Source organism: Spea bombifrons, chromosome 10, assembly GCF_027358695.1.
Source record: "Spea bombifrons isolate aSpeBom1 chromosome 10, aSpeBom1.2.pri, whole genome shotgun sequence".
Lineage (NCBI taxonomy): Eukaryota > Metazoa > Chordata > Amphibia > Anura > Pelobatidae > Spea > Spea bombifrons.
Window position 1 is genome coordinate 8,485,041 of NC_071096.1, and position 25,798 is coordinate 8,510,838.

General features: G+C 45.2%; 1 protein-coding gene across 1 annotated transcript; it reads right to left on the reverse strand.

Annotated features, from left to right (window-relative positions):
* Positions 1–24,923: 24,923 nt before the first annotated feature.
* On the reverse strand, positions 24,924–25,387 carry LOC128467011 (40S ribosomal protein S3a-like). The gene has a single exon (XM_053448510.1). It carries the CDS (start codon positions 25,253–25,255, stop codon positions 24,962–24,964), a length of 294 nt encoding a protein of 97 aa, XP_053304485.1. The 5' UTR covers positions 25,256–25,387; the 3' UTR covers positions 24,924–24,961.
* Between the last annotated feature and the right edge of the window lie 411 nt (positions 25,388–25,798).

Consider the following 25,798-nt stretch of genomic DNA (forward strand, 5'->3'; position numbering starts at 1 on the left):
AAGTGTATAAACCATACAATGGTTCAAATTTGATCTAACATGGCACTTACGGGCATTTTGGATTTTCTTATGTTTCAAATCTGTACTTTGATTACATTGCCTATGCTATGCTGAACAAAACATTGTATAATTTATGCGACATGTTTCATTATCTGGAATATGTACAATGAATATTAACTCATGCTGATCCAACAAGATTCTAAGAACAAAAACCTCAACAACAAAATGTGATAAGCCAAAAAAAAGGGTAAAAAGTGAATTGCAAACCTGAACAGAAAAGGGATTTAACAGGACACGTTAAAGCTATGGAAAGAAGAAGAACTACTCATGATAAGTGAAGGAAAAAGACATTAGTATTATTGGAGACGATAGGGTCTGAGACGCCTCGTGCCTTCAGTAACAGCAAAGGTGGAAGCAGGAAAAAACAACTAAACACAAAAGAATAGTGCCAATGGCAATGCAAAAACAGAGACAGGGGAAATACTGTACAAAGATAAGCCCTGGCCTGGACACATCCCACTGCAACCACAGCACCTGGATTTCTCAAAGAAAATGAACATCAAAAGAACCAAGGGCTGCAAGTGAAGCTTATATCCTCCCCCGGGTCCCAATCCCAATGCCTGGTTGGCTGGTGGAGTCACTTGACCAGGTTCAGCCAATCAGTCACATCCCATTGCAATCACAGCACCTGGATTTCTCAAAGAAAATGGATGAGGACAATACACAAGGGTGTGGGGGGCAATGGGGCATTCATTTACATGTAGGGCTGGCTGAGGGTCATCACATAAATCAATACACAATGTGGGGATGTATGGTGGGATAAATATACAATGCAGGGGTAATTTTTAAGTTGATGATTTTGTATGGCATGTGAATGATGATATAAATAGCCAAATGTGGGGAAAATGGCTAATGCTGACAGAGTGACCCAAATCCCTTTGAGTAAATCATTCAATTTAAATGCATTAACTGGGTGGCTTGTGTTTTGGTCTACCTGGTTGCTAACAATAGATTCTTTTTCTCCCTCACCCAACAACAAAAAAAAAAACACAATGTAGAAGAGAGCTGAGACAAAGCTCAAGATGGGGTACGAGGGAATTGAACCCAGGACTTTAGGCACGCTGGCTCAGCTCCTTAACCATTACGCTACATAGCCATATGGGAGTGCCACTTAGCTTGCCTCCCACACGAACACAATTAATAAATGAAAGAAGGGTAGCATGTACACTACAGACACTAGCAAACCTGTATCCTGCAAACAATCCATTGGTTTTTGACCTCATTGCAATCTTGTAGCGTGCCTTCCTCCCAAACAAACACACCAAATAAATCAATTGGAGTGAATTAAACCCAGAACCTCAAAAACTAAATCCAACATCTCAACCATTGCACCACAGAGAACAGGGCCCTACAGAAACAATCCTTTAGTTTTTACAGCCCTTTAGCTAGCCTGACTCCCAAACAAATGCACTAAACAAATTAAGGAAGGGTGGCTTGTAAGGGCAAAGACAAAATAGCTTATGTTTTGGTCTATGTGCTTACTAAAAACCAAAAAAAACAGAACAGGCGCAGCGGAAGCCTAGGGGAATTGAACTCAGGACATCAAGGCACCAAGTCAAACACCTTAGCCATTAGGCTACAGGGACTGTATGGCAAAGGTCAGAAAAACATTCCTTTATACAATACAGTCCTCTGGCTGGCCTGACTTCCAAACAAACACACTAAATAAACTAAAGAATGGTGGCTTGTAGGAGCAGAGACAATATGGCTTAAATTTTGGTCTACGTGGTGATCCACATAAAAAATAAGCCTCAGGGAATCACCTAAAGCTAAACTAAAATCACGCTAACACCAAAACCAATACGCTACAGAGACAAGCGCATCCCAGTATCTCTGACTTGGAGTTGTGGTTAAGGTGTTGGACTCCCAACCAAACCCCCCCCTGGTGCTCGTGAGTTCAAATCCGGCTACTGCCGGCTCATTTCCACGCCAGTAATCTCATTATTAATGATTCCTTTAACAATTTAATAATTCATAAATAAAAATAAAATAATATGATACCTCCCACCAATCAGGAGGCTAGGGCTGAGGGGCAGCCCCTGATTGGATGAGCCTAGTCAGCTGACTCCAGCAACCAATCAGCAGTCGGCTCAGGTCCCCCGCTCTCTGATTGGTCAGCCCTGGTCAGGTGATGCCACCCACCAATCAGGAGGCTAGGGCTGAGGGGCAGCCCCTGATTGGCTGTGCCTAGTCATCTGACTCCAGCAACCAATCAGCAGCCGGCTCAGGTTCCCCTCTCTCTGATTGGTCAGCCCAGGTCAAGTGACGCCACCCACCAATCAGGAGGCTAGGGCTGAGGGGCAGCCCCTGATTGGCTGAACCTAGTCAGCTGACTCCAGTAACCAATCAGGAGCCGGCCCAGGTTCCCCCCTCTCTGATTGGTCAGTCCTGGTCAGGTGACACCACCCACCAATCAGGAGGCTAGGGCTGAGGGGCAGCCGCTGATTGGCTGAACCTAGTCAGCTGACTCCAGCAACCAATCAGCAGTCGGCTCAGGTTCCCCTCTCTCTGATTGGTCAGCCCTGGTCAGGTGACGCCACCCACCAATCAGGAGGCTAGGGCTGAGGGGCAGCCCCTGATTGGATGAGCCTAGTCAGCTGACTCCAGCAACCAATCAGCAGTCGGCTCAGGTTCCCCCCTCTCTGATTGGTCAGCCCTGGTCAGGTGACACCACCCACCAATCAGGAGGCTAGGGCTGAGGGGCAGCCCCTGATTGGCTGAGCCTAGTCAGCTGACTCCAGCAACCAATCAGGAGCCGGCCCAGGTTCCCCCCTCTCTGATTGGTCAGCCCTGGTCAGGTGACACCACCCACCAATCAGGAGGCTAGGGCTGCGGGACAGCCCCTGATTGGCTGAGCCTAGTCAGCTGACTCCAGCAACCAATCAGCAGTCGGCTCAGGTTCCCCCCTCTCTGATTGGTCAGCCCTGGTCAGGTGACACCACCCACCAATCAGGAGGCTAGGGCTGAGGGGCAGCCCCTGATTGGCTGAGCCTAGTCAGCTGACTCCAGCAACCAATCAGCAGTCGGCTCAGGTTCCCCTCTCTCTGATTGGTCAGCCCTGGTCAGGTGCCACCACCCACCAATCAGGAGGCTAGGGCTGAGGGGCAGCCCCTGATTGGCTGAGCCTAGTCAGCTGACTCCAGCAACCAATCAGCAGCCGGCCCAGGTTCCCCTCTCTCTGATTGGTGACACCACCCACCAATCAGGTGGCTAGTGCTGAGGGGCAGCTGCTGCTTGAGTAAGATAATCAACTTGGAACAGAAAAACACCACTTTACTACCAACAACAAGAACGGGTGCTGCCTCTATCTTCTCTTTACAACCTGTTCACTATCCCTGCTCCCTGAATATCAAATCTAACATTTTAGCATTTGTAACATTTTTACTCATGGTACGTAGACTGTGGAGGACCAATTTATAGCATGCTAGTCTGGCAAGCCTAATGCGCTTCATAGATGATTTTCTCATCAACCTGTGCGTTGCCAAAGGATTTTGAGCAGGTTCTCCAGGGCACAACAGTTGTTCCAAATCGACATAGCAGCTCTTCCTGCATTGATCACGAAAGAGGAAAAAGAAATAAAGGTTAGCACAAAAGGGAAGCCACATTCCAGTAAGATTTGAATAACCCCCAACCACCCTGAAGGCATTGGTCTTCCACCATAAGGCCCATAAGTTCAAGTGGCTTGTCCTCACACCAGCGACGTTCTAGGAAACTAAAAAAGTTGCGCATGTCTCCGCTGGCTTAAAGGCCAAAGGGAGAATAATAGATGGGGGTATCTCTACACTCTGGCATGGCAGCTAAGTAGTACTGTCTCACAGTGGGGTGGGGGGCTGCAATGGTAAGTAAAAACGAGGCACCCTTTGTAAGGTGTTTTCAAGGTCACCAGGCAGCTAGCTGTGATGTATCCCTTTAAAATGGATTCAAAAGCGGAGGCGGCTTTATCCATGGTGAATGGTTTGCAGGAAACAATTTACTACAAAGACTAAATACATATACCTTATAGGAGAGAGAGAGAAGGTGTGACAGAAAGATTGAAATACTTCAAAGGATTTAACAAAGTACGGGATGGGTTTTTTGTTTTTTCAAAGGAGGAGAAATGTGAGAATAAGAAGTCACAATCTAAAAGAAAGGAGTCAGAGGTTTAGATGTAATAAAAGAAAGGTTGTTTTTAATCAGAGGATGGAAATCAATGTAACACCCGGGCAGCTAAACTGGCAGAGGCTAAAACAGTAGGGGAGTTTAAACATGCACGGGCCAGGCGCAAAGCCTTCCCCCACTCTAAAACGAGATCAAGGACTTGGATTAAGGTCAGAGTGTTTACATGGGCAGACTAGATTGGCTGAACGGTTCCTATGGAATCAAAGATTTTAACAAGGGTAAGGGACCTGACAATTTTAGGCTGGTAGTGCATTTAGCTGTAACATAGCCACTGAGATCAGACCGTTAAGGGAAGAAAGAAAGGATAGAGAGGGGGGGGTTACTAAATTGGCAATGCTATGTTAAATAAGGAGGGGAGAATGGGCAAGGGGCGGTGTCAGTATGGGTTGGTAAAAGTAATGATTGGTGAAACAAGTGGCAAAAGGGAGCGTCTTCCTTAAAACTTCTAGGCGGGGAGGTATTAGAGGACTGAAGCAGATGACTGAATTATTTAGGGGGGGGGTCGCAAAACTTACGGAATTAAGCAAAGAGAGAAGCATACAAAAGGGGAATGAAACAGGGAGGCAAAGAAACAGTTGTATCAAGGGAACAAGAGGAAGAGAAGGGTCTATGAGCAGCAGAACTGTTTGGTGGGAGGAAGGGACAGAAGGGCGACATGGAGAGAGTGCTGCGCAGACTGTGTTGGTACTTAATAAAAATAAACCTACATGTTCATACTCACTCGTTGAAAGGCTCACTCAAAGGCTGGTTCCACACTCTGTGGTCACACATAATGGTGGTTTTGCAAATGCTTGCACAACTACGGACCATCTTGCCTCTGATCCCACGTTCATGTTAGTCTTACCAGCTGCAAGGGCTCACGGCATGTCCTAGAATGTCAGATCTTCTCATCATTGCCAGGGTCTCTGTCAAATCTATGTGGGGTCCACCACTGTCGCTTCTAAAGCAGAAAAAGAAAACAACTTAATGAGCCACCTTAAAAGGCTGTTCTATTGAGGCAAGCAATTTGCCTTACCACCTAGCCCTCTTTTACCCAATAGTGCACTGGCCCAGACAATAGCCCGATGCATACATGACCATGCAGCATTCAGGAGCATCACAGACCTTAATGGCACTCGCTCTTGGTTTTTTACTTGGTAACCCATCGACTAAAAAAAATAATAATATTTTGGTCTTTTCCTGTTCCAATGAAACTGTAGTCTTAACATAATGCAGGGTGTTTGACAGCTTGACATATTAGCCAAACATACCTCTCTTGTCTATGAGATCTCAACCAAATCTTGTCCTAGACAATGACACTAAATGCTTATCTTACAACCTTGTGATAAGCAGGTCCTCAACACCAACAGGCACCTGGGGACTAAGAGTATATCTAAGGGAAAGGATTTTATTTCAGTTGCCACCAAAAACAATCAGCTCAGGGTGGTGTCTGTGGGGAAAGCCATTAGAATACAACGGTAACCTACATGGCAACACATATTGTAAAACAACACCCACTGCTCTTTACACACAGAGGGGAAGATGATTTTTGTTAAGCAGAAAAGGTCTTCTCTTTAGCCAGTCTCCATGGATGGGCCGCAATCATTTCTTGCTCTATTTCAGTAAAGTATGACAGTGTTAAATACTTTACTGTAATTAAGGTGCCAATATTCTTAAGAGATATTGTGGTGCCACACTCCCTTGGCTATTGAGATTGAATTACAATATGAACCACTGGGCCCATCTAGCCTGTGTGTTTCTTAACGCTGAAGTCCTTGTCTTTGTTTCAGGGCAGCTATACCATTTCCCGGCAAATGTTTATCTTCCATTACCCTACTAAACTCTACCACTTCTGGTTGAGAGGCTGTACAACTGATCTACAACCCCCTCCAACAAAATAATTACATTTTCAAAAAGAAAATTCATATACAGGATCAATGTGACTGACCAGAACAGACATGGAGTGACTGAGGATGGACACAGACAGAAGGGAAAAATTGTGGAAATCTCCAATGGAAATCCCCTGGTAAAGGCATGTGAGATGAAGACGGTGCACTCACAGCCAGAAATGATCACGGCATGGCAGAAAATGGCACAGCTCCATGGAATCTGCTGGCGCTATAGAAATAAATGTACTGACAAAGGGGAAAGCAAAAAGATTAGGAGAAAGAACATTTGGTCAGGGAACTAAAAGCAGAGTGGAAACAAACTGTTGAGGGAGACTTTTCAATTTAATAGAAGCAAGTAGGGGAGAGCAGAAAGGGACATATAGTACTGAGAGAGGGGAAGTTAATAATAATAATAAAACATTAAAATGCTAAACGAGGCATAGACAAACTGGTAGATCTGTTCCATATGGGAATCTTTGCCTAATTTCAAAAATTACAAGAAAAGCTGGATAAAATGATATAAATGTGTTATTCACAATTGCAACATTGTTAATTATTATATGTATCCATGCTCTCCTGGGTCAACACAAGCTCCCTATTCACATGGTTTCATTTGTGTTATAATTTTTTTTATATATATATATTTGTGTGTGTGTGTTTTAAAGATTTCTTGTCCCCCATTTTTTTTAGGTTTATCAGGAAGTGGGGTGTCAGAGCTTAACATGCAATATTCTCCAGAAATTTGGGGTTAGAGTTTTATTCATTTAGCAAAAGTCTTTAGATGTGTCAATTATTCAGAGGTTACCAAGAAGGTTCTTCACCACAATTGCACATTTTGGTGGCCATCCCTCAGCATATAAAAATTAAATATCACAGGTTACTGGGGTTCCTACTTTTATCTGTTAAAGTAATCATTGCAAGAAACTGAAACAGACTGATCCATCTAGTATTGGGGAAGTGTTGGTAACACTCACATATTTATCAGATGGAGAGGATGACCAAGTGTATAAACCATACAATGGTTCAAATTTGATCTAACATGGCACTTACGGGCATTTTGGATTTTCTTATGTTTCAAATCTGTACTTTGATTACATTGCCTATGCTATGCTGAACAAAACATTGTATAATTTATGCGACATGTTTCATTATCTGGAATATGTACAATGAATATTAACTCATGCTGATCCAACAAGATTCTAAGAACAAAAACCTCAACAACAAAATGTGATAAGCCAAAAAAAAGGGTAAAAAGTGAATTGCAAACCTGAACAGAAAAGGGATTTAACAGGACACGTTAAAGCTATGGAAAGAAGAAGAACTACTCATGATAAGTGAAGGAAAAAGACATTAGTATTATTGGAGACGATAGGGTCTGAGACGCCTCGTGCCTTCAGTAACAGCAAAGGTGGAAGCAGGAAAAAACAACTAAACACAAAAGAATAGTGCCAATGGCAATGCAAAAACAGAGACAGGGGAAATACTGTACAAAGATAAGCCCTGGCCTGGACACATCCCACTGCAACCACAGCACCTGGATTTCTCAAAGAAAATGAACATCAAAAGAACCAAGGGCTGCAAGTGAAGCTTATATCCTCCCCCGGGTCCCAATCCCAATGCCTGGTTGGCTGGTGGAGTCACTTGACCAGGTTCAGCCAATCAGTCACATCCCATTGCAATCACAGCACCTGGATTTCTCAAAGAAAATGGATGAGGACAATACACAAGGGTGTGGGGGGCAATGGGGCATTCATTTACATGTAGGGCTGGCTGAGGGTCATCACATAAATCAATACACAATGTGGGGATGTATGGTGGGATAAATATACAATGCAGGGGTAATTTTTAAGTTGATGATTTTGTATGGCATGTGAATGATGATATAAATAGCCAAATGTGGGGAAAATGGCTAATGCTGACAGAGTGACCCAAATCCCTTTGAGTAAATCATTCAATTTAAATGCATTAACTGGGTGGCTTGTGTTTTGGTCTACCTGGTTGCTAACAATAGATTCTTTTTCTCCCTCACCCAACAACAAAAAAAAAAACACAATGTAGAAGAGAGCTGAGACAAAGCTCAAGATGGGGTACGAGGGAATTGAACCCAGGACTTTAGGCACGCTGGCTCAGCTCCTTAACCATTACGCTACATAGCCATATGGGAGTGCCACTTAGCTTGCCTCCCACACGAACACAATTAATAAATGAAAGAAGGGTAGCATGTACACTACAGACACTAGCAAACCTGTATCCTGCAAACAATCCATTGGTTTTTGACCTCATTGCAATCTTGTAGCGTGCCTTCCTCCCAAACAAACACACCAAATAAATCAATTGGAGTGAATTAAACCCAGAACCTCAAAAACTAAATCCAACATCTCAACCATTGCACCACAGAGAACAGGGCCCTACAGAAACAATCCTTTAGTTTTTACAGCCCTTTAGCTAGCCTGACTCCCAAACAAATGCACTAAACAAATTAAGGAAGGGTGGCTTGTAAGGGCAAAGACAAAATAGCTTATGTTTTGGTCTATGTGCTTACTAAAAACCAAAAAAAACAGAACAGGCGCAGCGGAAGCCTAGGGGAATTGAACTCAGGACATCAAGGCACCAAGTCAAACACCTTAGCCATTAGGCTACAGGGACTGTATGGCAAAGGTCAGAAAAACATTCCTTTATACAATACAGTCCTCTGGCTGGCCTGACTTCCAAACAAACACACTAAATAAACTAAAGAATGGTGGCTTGTAGGAGCAGAGACAATATGGCTTAAATTTTGGTCTACGTGGTGATCCACATAAAAAATAAGCCTCAGGGAATCACCTAAAGCTAAACTAAAATCACGCTAACACCAAAACCAATACGCTACAGAGACAAGCGCATCCCAGTATCTCTGACTTGGAGTTGTGGTTAAGGTGTTGGACTCCCAACCAAACCCCCCCCTGGTGCTCGTGAGTTCAAATCCGGCTACTGCCGGCTCATTTCCACGCCAGTAATCTCATTATTAATGATTCCTTTAACAATTTAATAATTCATAAATAAAAATAAAATAATATGATACCTCCCACCAATCAGGAGGCTAGGGCTGAGGGGCAGCCCCTGATTGGATGAGCCTAGTCAGCTGACTCCAGCAACCAATCAGCAGTCGGCTCAGGTCCCCCGCTCTCTGATTGGTCAGCCCTGGTCAGGTGATGCCACCCACCAATCAGGAGGCTAGGGCTGAGGGGCAGCCCCTGATTGGCTGTGCCTAGTCATCTGACTCCAGCAACCAATCAGCAGCCGGCTCAGGTTCCCCTCTCTCTGATTGGTCAGCCCAGGTCAAGTGACGCCACCCACCAATCAGGAGGCTAAGGCTGAGGGGCAGCCCCTGATTGGCTGAACCTAGTCAGCTGACTCCAGCAACCAATCAGCAGTCGGCTCAGGTTCCCCTCTCTCTGATTGGTCAGCCCTGGTCAGGTGACACCACCCACCAATCAGGAGGCTAGGGCTGAGGGGCAGCCCCTGATTGGCTGAGCCTAGTCAGCTGACTCCAGCAACCAATCAGCAGTCGGCTCAGGTCCCCCCTCTCTGATTGGTCAGCCCTGGTCAGGTGCCACCACCCACCAATCAGGAGGCTAGGGCTGAGGGGCAGCCCCTGATTGGCTGAACCTAGTCAGCTGACTCCAGTAACCAATCAGGAGCCGGCCCAGGTTCCCCCCTCTCTGATTGGTCAGTCCTGGTCAGGTGACACCACCCACCAATCAGGAGGCTAGGGCTGAGGGGCAGCCGCTGATTGGCTGAACCTAGTCAGCTGACTCCAGCAACCAATCAGCAGTCGGCTCAGGTTCCCCTCTCTCTGATTGGTCAGCCCTGGTCAGGTGACGCCACCCACCAATCAGGAGGCTAGGGCTGAGGGGCAGCCCCTGATTGGATGAGCCTAGTCAGCTGACTCCAGCAACCAATCAGCAGTCGGCTCAGGTTCCCCCCTCTCTGATTGGTCAGCCCTGGTCAGGTGACACCACCCACCAATCAGGAGGCTAGGGCTGCGGGACAGCCCCTGATTGGCTGAGCCTAGTCAGCTGACTCCAGCAACCAATCAGCAGTCGGCTCAGGTTCCCCCCTCTCTGATTGGTCAGCCCTGGTCAGGTGACACCACCCACCAATCAGGAGGCTAGGGCTGAGGGGCAGCCCCTGATTGGCTGAGCCTAGTCAGCTGACTCCAGCAACCAATCAGCAGTCGGCTCAGGTTCCCCTCTCTCTGATTGGTCAGCCCTGGTCAGGTGCCACCACCCACCAATCAGGAGGCTAGGGCTGAGGGGCAGCCCCTGATTGGCTGAGCCTAGTCAGCTGACTCCAGCAACCAATCAGCAGCCGGCCCAGGTTCCCCTCTCTCTGATTGGTGACACCACCCACCAATCAGGTGGCTAGTGCTGAGGGGCAGCTGCTGCTTGAGTAAGATAATCAACTTGGAACAGAAAAACACCACTTTACTACCAACAACAAGAACGGGTGCTGCCTCTATCTTCTCTTTACAACCTGTTCACTATCCCTGCTCCCTGAATATCAAATCTAACATTTTAGCATTTGTAACATTTTTACTCATGGTACGTAGACTGTGGAGGACCAATTTATAGCATGCTAGTCTGGCAAGCCTAATGCGCTTCATAGATGATTTTCTCATCAACCTGTGCGTTGCCAAAGGATTTTGAGCAGGTTCTCCAGGGCACAACAGTTGTTCCAAATCGACATAGCAGCTCTTCCTGCATTGATCACGAAAGAGGAAAAAGAAATAAAGGTTAGCACAAAAGGGAAGCCACATTCCAGTAAGATTTGAATAACCCCCAACCACCCTGAAGGCATTGGTCTTCCACCATAAGGCCCATAAGTTCAAGTGGCTTGTCCTCACACCAGCGACGTTCTAGGAAACTAAAAAAGTTGCGCATGTCTCCGCTGGCTTAAAGGCCAAAGGGAGAATAATAGATGGGGGTATCTCTACACTCTGGCATGGCAGCTAAGTAGTACTGTCTCACAGTGGGGTGGGGGGCTGCAATGGTAAGTAAAAACGAGGCACCCTTTGTAAGGTGTTTTCAAGGTCACCAGGCAGCTAGCTGTGATGTATCCCTTTAAAATGGATTCAAAAGCGGAGGCGGCTTTATCCATGGTGAATGGTTTGCAGGAAACAATTTACTACAAAGACTAAATACATATACCTTATAGGAGAGAGAGAGAAGGTGTGACAGAAAGATTGAAATACTTCAAAGGATTTAACAAAGTACGGGATGGGTTTTTTGTTTTTTCAAAGGAGGAGAAATGTGAGAATAAGAAGTCACAATCTAAAAGAAAGGAGTCAGAGGTTTAGATGTAATAAAAGAAAGGTTGTTTTTAATCAGAGGATGGAAATCAATGTAACACCCGGGCAGCTAAACTGGCAGAGGCTAAAACAGTAGGGGAGTTTAAACATGCACGGGCCAGGCGCAAAGCCTTCCCCCACTCTAAAACGAGATCAAGGACTTGGATTAAGGTCAGAGTGTTTACATGGGCAGACTAGATTGGCTGAACGGTTCCTATGGAATCAAAGATTTTAACAAGGGTAAGGGACCTGACAATTTTAGGCTGGTAGTGCATTTAGCTGTAACATAGCCACTGAGATCAGACCGTTAAGGGAAGAAAGAAAGGATAGAGAGGGGGGGGTTACTAAATTGGCAATGCTATGTTAAATAAGGAGGGGAGAATGGGCAAGGGGCGGTGTCAGTATGGGTTGGTAAAAGTAATGATTGGTGAAACAAGTGGCAAAAGGGAGCGTCTTCCTTAAAACTTCTAGGCGGGGAGGTATTAGAGGACTGAAGCAGATGACTGAATTATTTAGGGGGGGGGGTCGCAAAACTTACGGAATTAAGCAAAGAGAGAAGCATACAAAAGGGGAATGAAACAGGGAGGCAAAGAAACAGTTGTATCAAGGGAACAAGAGGAAGAGAAGGGTCTATGAGCAGCAGAACTGTTTGGTGGGAGGAAGGGACAGAAGGGCGACATGGAGAGAGTGCTGCGCAGACTGTGTTGGTACTTAATAAAAATAAACCTACATGTTCATACTCACTCGTTGAAAGGCTCACTCAAAGGCTGGTTCCACACTCTGTGGTCACACATAATGGTGGTTTTGCAAATGCTTGCACAACTACGGACCATCTTGCCTCTGATCCCACGTTCATGTTAGTCTTACCAGCTGCAAGGGCTCACGGCATGTCCTAGAATGTCAGATCTTCTCATTATTGCCAGGGTCTCTGTCAAATCTATGTGGGGTCCACCACTGTCGCTTCTAAAGCAGAAAAAGAAAACAACTTAATGAGCCACCTTAAAAGGCTGTTCTATTGAGGCAAGCAATTTGCCTTACCACCTAGCCCTCTTTTACCCAATAGTGCACTGGCCCAGACAATAGCCCGATGCATACATGACCATGCAGCATTCAGGAGCATCACAGACCTTAATGGCACTCGCTCTTGGTTTTTTACTTGGTAACCCATCGACTAAAAAAAATAATAATATTTTGGTCTTTTCCTGTTCCAATGAAACTGTAGTCTTAACATAATGCAGGGTGTTTGACAGCTTGACATATTAGCCAAACATACCTCTCTTGTCTATGAGATCTCAACCAAATCTTGTCCTAGACAATGACACTAAATGCTTATCTTACAACCTTGTGATAAGCAGGTCCTCAACACCAACAGGCACCTGGGGACTAAGAGTATATCTAAGGGAAAGGATTTTATTTCAATTGCCACCAAAAACAATCAGCTCAGGGTGGTGTCTGTGGGGAAAGCCATTAGAATACAACGGTAACCTACATGGCAACACATATTGTAAAACAACACCCACTGCTCTTTACACACAGAGGGGAAGATGATTTTTGTTAAGCAGAAAAGGTCTTCTCTTTAGCCAGTCTCCATGGATGGGCCGCAATCATTTCTTGCTCTATTTCAGTAAAGTATGACAGTGTTAAATACTTTACTGTAATTAAGGTGCCAATATTCTTAAGAGATATTGTGGTGCCACACTCCCTTGGCTATTGAGATTGAATTACAATATGAACCACTGGGCCCATCTAGCCTGTGTGTTTCTTAACGCTGAAGTCCTTGTCTTTGTTTCAGGGCAGCTATACCATTTCCCGGCAAATGTTTATCTTCCATTACCCTACTAAACTCTACCACTTCTGGTTGAGAGGCTGTACAACTGATCTACAACCCCCTCCAACAAAATAATTACATTTTCAAAAAGAAAATTCATATACAGGATCAATGTGACTGACCAGAACAGACATGGAGTGACTGAGGATGGACACAGACAGAAGGGAAAAATTGTGGAAATCTCCAATGGAAATCCCCTGGTAAAGGCATGTGAGATGAAGACGGTGCACTCACAGCCAGAAATGATCACGGCATGGCAGAAAATGGCACAGCTCCATGGAATCTGCTGGCGCTATAGAAATAAATGTACTGACAAAGGGGAAAGCAAAAAGATTAGGAGAAAGAACATTTGGTCAGGGAACTAAAAGCAGAGTGGAAACAAACTGTTGAGGGAGACTTTTCAATTTAATAGAAGCAAGTAGGGGAGAGCAGAAAGGGACATATAGTACTGAGAGAGGGGAAGTTAATAATAATAATAAAACATTAAAATGCTAAACGAGGCATAGACAAACTGGTAGATCTGTTCCATATGGGAATCTTTGCCTAATTTCAAAAATTACAAGAAAAGCTGGATAAAATGATATAAATGTGTTATTCACAATTGCAACATTGTTAATTATTATATGTATCCATGCTCTCCTGGGTCAACACAAGCTCCCTATTCACATGGTTTCATTTGTGTTATAATTTTTTTTATATATATATTTGCGTGTGTGTTTTAAAGATTTCTTGTCCCCCATTTTTTTTAGGTTTATCAGGAAGTGGGGTGTCAGAGCTTAACATGCAATATTCTCCAGAAATTTGGGGTAGAGTTTTATTCATTTAGCAAAAGTCTTTAGATGTGTCAATTATTCAGAGGTTACCAAGAATGTTCTTCACCACAATTGCACATTTTGGTGGCCATCCCTCAGCATATAAAAATTAAATATCACAGGTTACTGGGGTTCCTACTTTTATCTGTTAAAGTAATCATTGCAAGAAACTGAAACAGACTGATCCACCTAGTATTGGGGAAGTGTTGGTAACACTCACATATTTATCAGATGGAGAGGATGACCAAGTGTATAAACCATACAATGGTTCAAATTTGATCTAACATGGCACTTACGGGCATTTTGGATTTTCTTATGTTTCAAATCTGTACTTTGATTACATTGCCTATGCTATGCTGAACAAAACATTGTATAATTTATGCGACATGTTTCATTATCTGGAATATGTACAATGAATATTAACTCATGCTGATCCAACAAGATTCTAAGAACAAAAACCTCAACAACAAAATGTGATAAGCCAAAAAAAGGGTAAAAAGTGAATTGCAAACCAGAGAATATGGGTAAAAGGAGGAAAACAATGAGAGAGGATAGGCTAGAAGAGTAAGAGATACTGGCCTTGGGAAAAGGGATGAAGAAAATGGCAAAAACAGTAAGTAAGGAAGGGGAAAAAAATAAATAAATAAAAAAAGGAAGAAATGCTGAAACAACAATTCAAACCAATAAACTATATGCATCTCTACATGTAAAGAAGCAACACAATTCTCTGAGGAAACTATGAGTAGTAGATGAGTTACAGTGAAAGGAAATGTTCAACTTACCATTGTAGATAAGAATAACACAGGAACAGAAAAGACTAGGGAATCCCGATATGTATAAGCTTGGAGAAAATACTTGAAATCCTTAAAGGCATTTAACAAATCACAGGAGGGATGTTTGTTTCAAAAGAGGAGAAATGGTTAAACAAGGTCATAATCTGAAAGTGGTAGAGAAATGGAACAGCCTCCCAGCAGAAGCGGTAGAGACTAATAAAGTGAGGGAACGTTAGCATCAAAGACACAACACAACAGAAAAGGGATTTAACAGGACACGTTAAAGCTATGGAAAGAAGAAGAACTACTCATGATAAGTGAAGGAAAAAGACATTAGTATTATTGGAGACGATAGGGTCTGAGACGCCTTGTGCCTTCAGTAACAGCAAAGGTGGAAGCAGGAAAAAACAACTAAACACAAAAGAATAGGGCCAATGGCAATGCAAAAACAGAGACAGGGGAAATACTGTACAAAGATAAGCCCTGGCCTGGACACATCCCACTGCAACCACAGCACCTGGACTTCGCAAAGAAAACGAACATAAAAAGAACCAAGGGCTGCAAGTGAAGCTTATATCCTCCCCCGGGTCCCAATCCCAATGCCTGGTTGGCTGGTGGAGTCACTTGACCAGGTTCAGCCAATCAGTCACATTCCATTGCAATCACAGCACCTGGATTTCTCAAAGAAAATGGATGAGGACAATACACAAGGGTGTGGGGGGCAATGGGGCATTCATTTACATGTAGGGCTGGCTGAGGGTCATCACATAAATCAATACACAATGTGGGGATGTATGGTGGGATAAATATACAATGCAGGGGTAATTTTTAAGTTGATGATTTTGTATGGCCTGTGAATGATGATATAAATAGCCAAATGTGGGGAAAATGGCTAATGCTGACAGAGTGACCCAAATCCCTTTGAGTAAATCATTCAATTTAAATGCATTAACTGGGTGGCTTGTGTTTTGGTCTACCTGGTTGCTAACAATAGATTCTTTTTCTCCCTCACCCAACAACAAAAAAAAAAACACAATGTAGAAGAGAGCTGAGACAAAGCTCAAGATGGGGAACAAGGGAATTGAACCCAGGACCTTAGGCACGCTGGCTCAGCTCCTTAACCATTACGCTACATAGCCATATGGGAGCGCCACCTAGCTTGCCTCCCACACAAACACAATTAATAAACGAAAGAAGGGTAGCATGTACACTACAGACACTAGCAACCCTGTATCCTGCAAACAATCCATTGGTTTTTGAACTCATTGCAATCTTGTAGCGTGCCTTCCTCCCAAACAAACACACCAAATAAATCAATTGGAGTGAATTAAACCCAGAACCTCAAAAACTAAATCCAACATCTCAACCATTGCACCACAGAGAACAGGGCCCTACAGAAACAATCCTTTAGTTTTTACAGCCCTTTAGCTAGCCTGACTCCCAAACAAATGCACTAAACAAATTAAGGAAGGGTGGCTTGTAAGGGCAAAGACAAAATAGCTTATGTTTTGGTCTATGTGCTTACTAAAAACCAAAAAAAACAGAACAGGCGCAGCGGAAGCCTAGGGGAATTGAACTCAGGACATCGAGGCACCAAGTCAAACACCTTAGCCATTAGGCTACAGGGATTGTACGGCAAAAGTCAGAAAAACATTCCTTTATACAATACAGTCCTCTGGCTGGCCTGACTTCCAAACAAACACACTAAATAAACTAAAGAATGGTGGCTTGTAGGGGCAGAGACAATATGGCTTAAATTTTGGTCTACGTGGTGATCCACATAAAAAATAAGCCTCAGGGAATCACCTAAAGCTAAACTAAAATCACGCTAACACCAAAACCAATACGCTACAGAGACAAGCGCATCCCAGTATCTCTGACTTGGAGTTGTGGTTAAGGTGTTGGACTCCCATCCAACCCCCAAACCCCCCCCCCTGGTGCTTGTGAGTTAAAATCCGGCTACTGCCGGCTCATTTCCACACCAGTAATCTCATTATTAATGATTCCTTTAACAATTTAATAATTCATAAATAAAAAATAAAATAATATGATACCTCCCACCAATCAGGAGGCTAGGGCTGAGGGGCAGCCCCTGATTGGCTGAACCTAGTCAGCTGACTCCAGCAACCAATCAGCAGTCGGCTCAGGTTCCCCTCTCTCTGATTGGTCACCCCTGGTCAGGTGACACCACCAACCAATCAGGAGGCTAGGGCTGATGGGCAGCCCCTGATTGGCTGAGCCTAGTCAGCTGACTCCAGCAACCAATCAGGAGCCGGCCCAGGTTCCCCCCTCTCTGATTGGTCAGTCCTGGTCAGGTGACACCACCCACCAATCAGGAGGCTAGGGCTGAGGGGCAGCCCCTGATTGGCTGAGCCTAGTCAGCTGACTCCAGCAACCAATCAGCAGTCGGCTCAGGTCCCCCCCTCTCTGATTGGTCAGCCCTGGTCAGGTGCCACCAGCCACCAATCAGGAGGCTAGGGCTGAGGGGCAGCCCCTGATTGGCTGAACCTAGTCAGCTGACTCCAGCAACCAATCAGCAGTCGGCTCAGGTTCCCCTCTCTCTGATTGGTCAGCCCTGGTCAGGTGACACCACCAACCAATCAGGAGGCTAGGGCTGAGGGGCAGCCCCTGATTGGCTGAGCCTAGTCAGCTGACTCCAGCAACCAATCAGGAGCCGGCCCAGGTTCCCCCCTCTCTGATTGGTCAGTCCTGGTCAGGTGACACCACCCACCAATCAGGAGGCTAGGGCTGAGGGGCAGCCCCTGATTGGCTGAGCCTAGTCAGCTGACTCCAGCAACCAATCAGCAGTCGGCTCAGGTCCCCCCCCTCTCTAATTGGTCAGCCCTGGTCAGGTGCCACCACCCACCAATCAGGAGGCTAGGGCTGAGGGGCAACCCCTGATTGGCTGAACCTAGTCAGCTGACTCCAGCAACCAATCAGCAGTCGGCTCAGGTTCCCCTCTCTCTGATTGGTCAGCCCTGGTCAGGTGACGCCACCCACCAATCAGGAGGCTGAGGGGCAGCCCCTGATTGGCTGAGCCTAGTCAGCTGACTCCAGCAACCAATCAGCAGTCGGCTCAGGTCCCCCCCCTCTCTGATTGGTCAGCCCTGGTCAGGTGCCACCACCCACCAATCAGGAGGCTAGGGCTGAGGGGCAGCCCCTGATTGGCTGAGCCTAGTCAGCTGACTCCAGCAACCAATCAGCAGTCGGCTCAGGTCCCCCCCCTCTCTGATTGGTCAGTCCTGGTCAGGTGACGCCACCCACCAATCAGGAGGCTAGGGCTGAGGGGCAGCCCCTGATTGGCTGTGCCTAGTCATCTGACTCCAGCAACCAATCAGCAGCCGGCTCAGGTTCCCCTCTCTCTGATTGGTCAGCCCAGGTCAGGTGACGCCACCCACCAATCAGGAGGCTAAGGCTGAGGGGCAGCCCCTGATTGGCTGAGCCTAGTCAGCTGACTCCAGCAACCAATAAGGAGCCGGCCCAGGTTCCCCCCTCTCTGATTGGTCAGCCCTGGTCAGGTGACACCACCCACCAATCAGGAGGCTAGGGCTGCGGGAAAGCCCCTGATTGGCTGAGCCTAGTCAGCTGACTCCAGCAACCAATCAGCAGTCGGCTCAGGTTCCCCCCTCTCTGATTGGTCAGCCCTGGTCAGGTGACACTGTGGGGGCGGAACAAGGTGCTAACGCCATACTCGGGAGTAATGCGGAGCCGCAGCAACGCAAGGAAAATTACTATTAACAGCACCTTACAATAGTATATTAAACAGCCGGTTACAGGCCAGGGGGAAATAAATAATAATAAAGAAAAACATAAATAAATAATATAAGAACATAAATAAATAAAAAGTCCAACTTAGCCAGACAAGGGGGAGTCGCCGAGAAGGCACTCGGTAAGCCGAAGGCAAATGGTCCAGTGAGCAGTTCAGCGGAACGAGAGTCCAAACTGACCCTTGGAGACAGAGAGCCCAGTCATGAGGGAGACCGGATCAGCAGAGTAAGGTGGACCGTGGGCAATTCGTGACGTGCAGATTCGGGAATGGCAGACGGTTTGCAGCTCGGCGGACTGTAAGAAAAAAGAACAGGAAAACAACAAAAATAACAATAAAAAAAAAAAAAAAGGGAAAGGACACCACGTAACCGGACAATGGGGCTGAGAGCGTAGGTGAGGAATAACCTCACAGGTAACGATAGTGGAGATTCAAGGCTTCACGACAGGTGTCCAAACTTTACGTAGCTTCCTTGGAGGAGAAGTGTGCTTGTGCGGGGTGGAGGATGAAGTGGAGTCAAGGACTTGCTCTGGAGAAAGATCCCAGGAGTGAAGTAGTGCGAAACCCTCCTCAGGTGAGGCGATGGTGTACGTAGAGCCGCTCCGGGACACAATGAGACGGACCGGGTATCCCCAGCGATAGGAAATCTGATGGGTGCGGAGAAGAGAGGTGATCGGGGCGAACAGACGTCGGCGCTGGAGCGTCAATTGTGAGAGATCGGTGAGTAGGAGGATATCACGGAAGCGATCAGGTAAGGCCGGTTTGCGGCGGGCGGCCTGCATGATGCGATCTTTAAGATCAAAAAAGTGGACCCTGGTGAGTACGTCCCTAGGCAGGTTGGACTGCACAGATTTCGGACGGGCCACACGATGGAGACGGTCTAACCTGATGTCAGGTGCTGGGTCCTCCTGAAGCAGGGCCTGGAAAAGGTCACGAACAAATAAAGGTAGGTCTGCTGCGGTGACTTCTTCTGGGATGCCCCGAAGGCGGACGTTATTGCGGCGGGAACGATCCTCTAAGTCCATGACCTTAGTGCGAAGCATCTCAAGATCGGCTTGCAAGGAGATATGACCATCTGCAAGGGCATTGTGGGCATCTGAAAATTCATCCATTTTTCGTTCGATATGGTCAGTGCGCTCACCCAGGTCGTCCACATCGCGGCGGAGAGAGGAGGCGATGTCCTGTAGGTCTTGCTTGAGTTGTTCGCGCATCTCTTGCAGGAGGGTTTTGAGGACGCGTGAGGTAAGACCCTGGTCATCTGAGTCGTCCGGCACAAGCCGTGTGTTAGATGCAGATGGAGACGGAGGATCAGACCGCGAGGGAGAGTGTAGGCCCGTGGAGGCATCGTCATCCTCATCAGGAGCACGTGGTAGGCCCAAGGCCTTAGAGGGATGCTTCTTTCGGGCTTTAGGTTAAAAAAATTACGGCATCGCCATAGATTTACGAGAGCGAGAACCAGCCATATATCAGGAGGCTATCCGCGGTGAAAAGGAGGTAGAAGGCGCTGCGGATGGATGCAGATTGCGGGTAGAAAATCTCTCGAGCGGCGGAGCTCGCACCAAACACGTCTGCTCAGAACTCCATGCAGACCACGCCCCTACAATTGTTAGTTTTAAGGCTTGCACGTGTCATAAGTAAGTCGGGTGGTGCGGCACGTGCATTGCTATATTATAAACTATGTTATATGTGTTTACAAATAAAGTTCATTTTACTATGAATAAAGTTATTTATATCTGTGTCACGGTGTGAAAAGGCGTAAAGCGGACTGCACCGTGGCCTTATTTTTCCAAAGCATTATATTATTTACTTTGTGTTTGTGTATTTATTGTGGCAAGGGGGGTAAAGAGGGCGTCGCATTGGCGCTACCTCAGTCATGGTTATGTATGAGTCAGGAGCAGGCAGGGATCATATTTCCATGGACAGAACCAGAGTCCAGCTGCTTGGTAAAGTGTACCACCTAGGTGCCATACACTCTGTGTTTTGAATCCTGCAGACTTCTGTATTGTGTTAGCAATTATTGTTATAATTGCCATGCGTGTATAGATACCTATGGTGTTAGAGTGGCCGTATGTATTGTTTTAGGGTGCATATAAATATATCAGGCATCATATTTCCACATTTGAGGACTGGCCCCAGCTACGTGGTGGTTTAATGGTAAGTTGACCTACCTAACGGACAGATGATCATTAGTTCAAACCTTGTTGGGACCTGTATCGTGGAAAAGTTTTATAATCTGTTTATATATATATATTTTTTAATATATGGTATTGAAAAATCCAAACCCCAGTTGACTGGTGGCATAACGGTAATGCGACCTGCCCGGCATATAACGGGTTTGTTCCCCGAGGGCCTCTATGTTGTGAGTAAGTATGTTGCTGTGTATATATTTATTTATATATGGTAATGCTGTATCTAGTGTTTTAGAGGCTCTTTATCGTGTTAAAGTGTGAGTAATGTTTTAGAGAGGTTATATAATAGTTTATGTCAATGAGGAGAAAACAGGGTCATATATCTATGGTGATATCCAAAAGAACCTGGTTGTTTGATGGTGTAACGGTAATGTGACCTACTTGTTACATAAGGCGTTCTTGGTGCGAACTTCAATGGCTTCTTTATTGCGTGTAAGTATTTTGCAGTGTATATATTTATTTATATTTGGTATTGCTGTATCTAGTGTTTTCAAGGCTCCTTTATTGTGTTAGTGTGAGTATATATTGTTACAGTTGCTGTGTGTATATATGTAGGGTGTATGTAATGTTTTAGAGAGGGTATATGTCAGTGAGGAGACAACAGGGTCATATATCTACAGCAAATCCTCAGTTCTCTGATCGCGTAGAGGTAATGTGCCAATGTGCCTTTCCTGTTGTGTAAGGGGTTCGTGATTTGGACCCCACTGACTTCTTTATCGCCTTTAACAGTGTATATATTTATTTATATTTGGTATTGCTGTATCTAGTGTTTTCGAGGTTCCTTTATTGTGTTAGTGTGAGTATATATTGTTACAGTTGTTGTGTGTATATATGTAGGGTGTATGTAATGTTTTAGAGAGGGTATATAATAGTATAATGTCAGTGAGGAGATAACAGGGTCATATATCCATGGCAAAGCCTCAGTTGTTTGATGGCGTAGAGGTAATGTGCCCTACCTGTCAAGTTAGGAGTCTTTGGTTTGGACCCCAACGGGCTCTTTATTGCATGTAAGTATTTTGCAGTGTATATATTTATTTATATTTGGTATTTCTGTATCTAGTGTTTTCGAGGCTCCTTTATTGTGTTAGTGTGAGTATATATTGTTACAGTTGCTGTGTATATATGTAGGGTGTATGTAATGTTTTAGAGAGGGTATATGTCAGTAAATGTAAGTGAGGAGAACACAGGGTCATGGCGGCACATCGCTTCCTATTCCCTGGTAATGGTAATATGCCTCACTTGATGTGTAAAGGGGTTGCCGGTTCATATCGCGTTACATGTTTTAGTGTTAAAGTGTAAGTATGTATTGTTATAGTTACTTTGTGTGTATATATATATATATATATAGTGTTAGAAATGCATAATTTTAAAGGGCATGTATCGTGTTAGCGTAGGTGCATGTAAGTATTTGTGAGTCAGGAGATGATAGGCATCATATTCCTTAGGAGAGGAAACAACAGAGCCGGTTGCACACGTGGTGGCGTAAAGGTAAGGTAAGGTAAGCAACCCAACATTCAAAGGGTCGCTGGTTTGAATCCAGATGGCTACAAGGTGGTGTTAGTGAATAATTGTTGAATGTATATATTATTTTAGAGTAGGGGAGTATATGTAAGGATATGTGAGACAGGAGAAAACAGCGACATATTTCCACGCCAAAAAAGCAAAGCAATCTGCCTGGTGGTGTAAAGGTAAAGTAACCTGCCTACCATACCAAGGATCGATGGTTTGAATCCTGATGGATCCTCTGTGGTGTATATATTATTTTAGAGTAGGGGCATATGTATAAGTATATGTGAGTCAGGAGAAAACAGGGTCATATATCCACGGCGAGAAAGCACAGCCAACTGCCTGGTGGTGTAAAGGTAAGGTAACCTGCATACTATACCAAGGATCGCTGGTTCGAATCCTGATGAATATATTGTTTTAGAATAGGGGCATATATGTAAGTATATGTGAGTTGGGAGAAAGCAGGGTCATATATCCACGGCGAGAAAGCACAATCGGCTGCTCGGTGGCGTGAAGGTATAGTTACCTGCCTGATATACAATGGATCGTTGGTTCGAATCCTCATGATGACTTCTGCACGTAAGTACGCAGTGTGGCTCTGCTTGTGTGCGCTAGTGGATGGTGTTAAAGTGGCTCTGTGGCACTCTAACATTAGACACTTACATACACATCTACAGCCTCACCTGCATACACATAGCCGGTTGCAGATAACACTTGAAGGTTGCACTAAGCCGTGTGTCCTTGCACGCAGTGACCAAAAACACTGGTTGCGGAAAAGGTTTCGGAATGTGTGTGCATCCGCTTGACCCGTTCATGTGCGTGCACAGTAGCCCACACAGCGACTTACATGGAGAATCATCATGGCGGATACGATACCAGAGATCCGGAGTATGATGGGGCATCACCGGCAGCCACCCCTTTGCCTTCTCTCTGCTTCTTTCGGGACAGAAATAAACAATATACTCTTTGTATATTGTGAGACAAAGACCCCCTTCAGGGGGTTTTACTCACTTCAGGGGGTGTGGTCATGGGCGCATGTCCCCCACCATCCATGCAACATGTATAAAGTATAGCAACATGTATAAAGTATAACTAAAACATGTATAAAGTATAACTAAAAAGTATAACTAAAGTAACATGGTAACATGAATAGAGTATAAAGGTAACATGCAATAGAGTAGTAACATGCAATAAGAGTATAAAGAAAAACAATTAATTAATTAAAACACTTAATTAACAAAGTATAGTAAACCACTTAGATATATTATTACTAAGAGTGTTAATTACTAATGTGTTACACTTTGTTAATATTAAGTGTTTTAATTAAATAAGTGTTTCAATTATTGTTTTTCTTTATACTCTATTGCATGTTACCTTTATACTCTATTCTTCATACTCTATTCATGTCTATTCTTTATACTCTATTCATGTTACTTTAGTTATACTTTATACATGTTGCTATACTTTATACATGTTGCATGGATGGTGGGGGACATGCGCCCATGACCACACCCCCTGAAGTGAGTAAAACCCCCTGAAGGGGGTCTTTGTCTCACAATATACAAAGAGTATATTGTGTTTATTTCTGTCCCGAAAGAAGCAGAGAAAGGGGTGGCTGCCGGTGATGCCCCGTCATACTCCAGATCTCCAGTATCGTATCCGCCATGATGATTCTACATGTAAGTCACTGTGTGGGCTACTGTGCATGCACATGAACGGGTCAAGCGGATGCGCACACATTCCGAAACCTTTTCCGCAACCAGTGTTTTCGGCCACTGCGTGTGAGGACACACGGCTTAGTGCAACCTTCAAGTGTTAACCGCAACCTTGTCCGCAACCAGCTATGCGTATGCAGGTGAGGCTGTAGATGTATATGTAAGTGTCCAACGTTAGAGTGCCACAGAGCCACTTTAACACCATCCACTAGCACACACAAGCAGAGCCACACTGCGTACTTACGCACAGAATTCATCATGAGGATTCGAACCAGCGATCCATTGTATGTCAGGCAGGCAACTATACCTTCACGCCACCGAGCAGCCGACTGCGCTTTCTCGCCGTGGATATATGACCCTGCTTTCTCCCGACTCACATATACTTATATATACACGCCCCTATTCTAAAACAATGTATTCATCAGGATTCGAACCAGCGATCCTTGGTACAGAAGGCAGTTTACTTAACCTTTACACCACCAGGTAGTTGGTTTTGCGTTCTCGCCGTGGATATATGACCCTGCTTTCTCCTGACTCACATATACTTATATATACGCCCCTATTCTAAAACAATATATACACCACAGAAGATCCATCAGGATTCGAACCATCAATCATTGGTAGGGAAGGCAGGTTACTTTTCCTTTACACCACCAGGCAGTTGGTTTTGTGCTCTCCGCGTGGAAATATGTCACTGCTTTCTCCTGACTCACATATACTTATATATACGCCCCTACTCTAAAATAACATAGACACTCTGTAAACATTAACACCACAGAGGAGCCAGCAAGAGTCGAACCAGCAACCCTTGGTATGGTAGGCAAGTTACTTTACCTTTACACCACCAGGCAGTTGGTTTTGCGTCCTCGGCGTGGATATATATATATCTACATTTTATATATATATATAAAAATATATATTTTCTTTATTTACAGGCTCTAATTCAGATTATGCATCTCAGACAGATTCCTGAAGTGGGGGTTCATATCCATCAGCCCGCTCTACTTTGGCGCCTGTCTCATCTCCTGCAGGCTTCCCAGCACCACCGCCTTCACCATGTAGTTTCATAAGTTTGCCCAGCTCAAACTTTGGCTTTTTCAGCATCTTCACTTTGCGTACATACACATCATGTAGAGGATAGATGGACTGGCAGGCCTTTTCAATGTCTTTGCCGATACTGTCTGGAATTAGCTTGTTAACAACTTCTTTCAAGTCATTTGTCTGCACTTCACGAGTCATGATTTCCATCATCTTCTTGCGGATCTGACGCACTTGCTGATGCTGGGCATAAGAAGTCTTTCTAATCTGGTTGTTACGCTTTTTGGTGAATCCAACACAGAATAGGCAAAGTAGGTAGCCATCTGTGGTCTTCACATCAACGTGAGGCTCTCTGCATGGATATATGACCCTGCTTTCTCCTGACTCACATATACTGATGCCCACGTAGTCTGCATGGAACGGAGGGGGCCCTGACAGGGGTGCAGAGCAGGGCTAGGTCAGGGGGTCAAAGAAAGTTCAACGGGGAGGGGGAGGAAGTGAAGGGGGTATATAAGGTTGGTGCGTAAGAATGTTCTGGGCTTTTTGTTGTGCCAGCCTACCCGGTTCTGTGTTTCGTTTCAGGATTCTGTCACAGCCGGGGGGCGGTAGCTTGCCAGGTTGCCGGGGGGTGTTATGTGGTTATTGCCACTGGTGTTAAAGTGTCGGTGGGAGGTTCCTGGCTGGGCAGTTGCTGGAACCTCAGGTGGGGGAGGGGCATCATGGTATGCCCTCCCATAAGGTGATGCTTACAGTTTG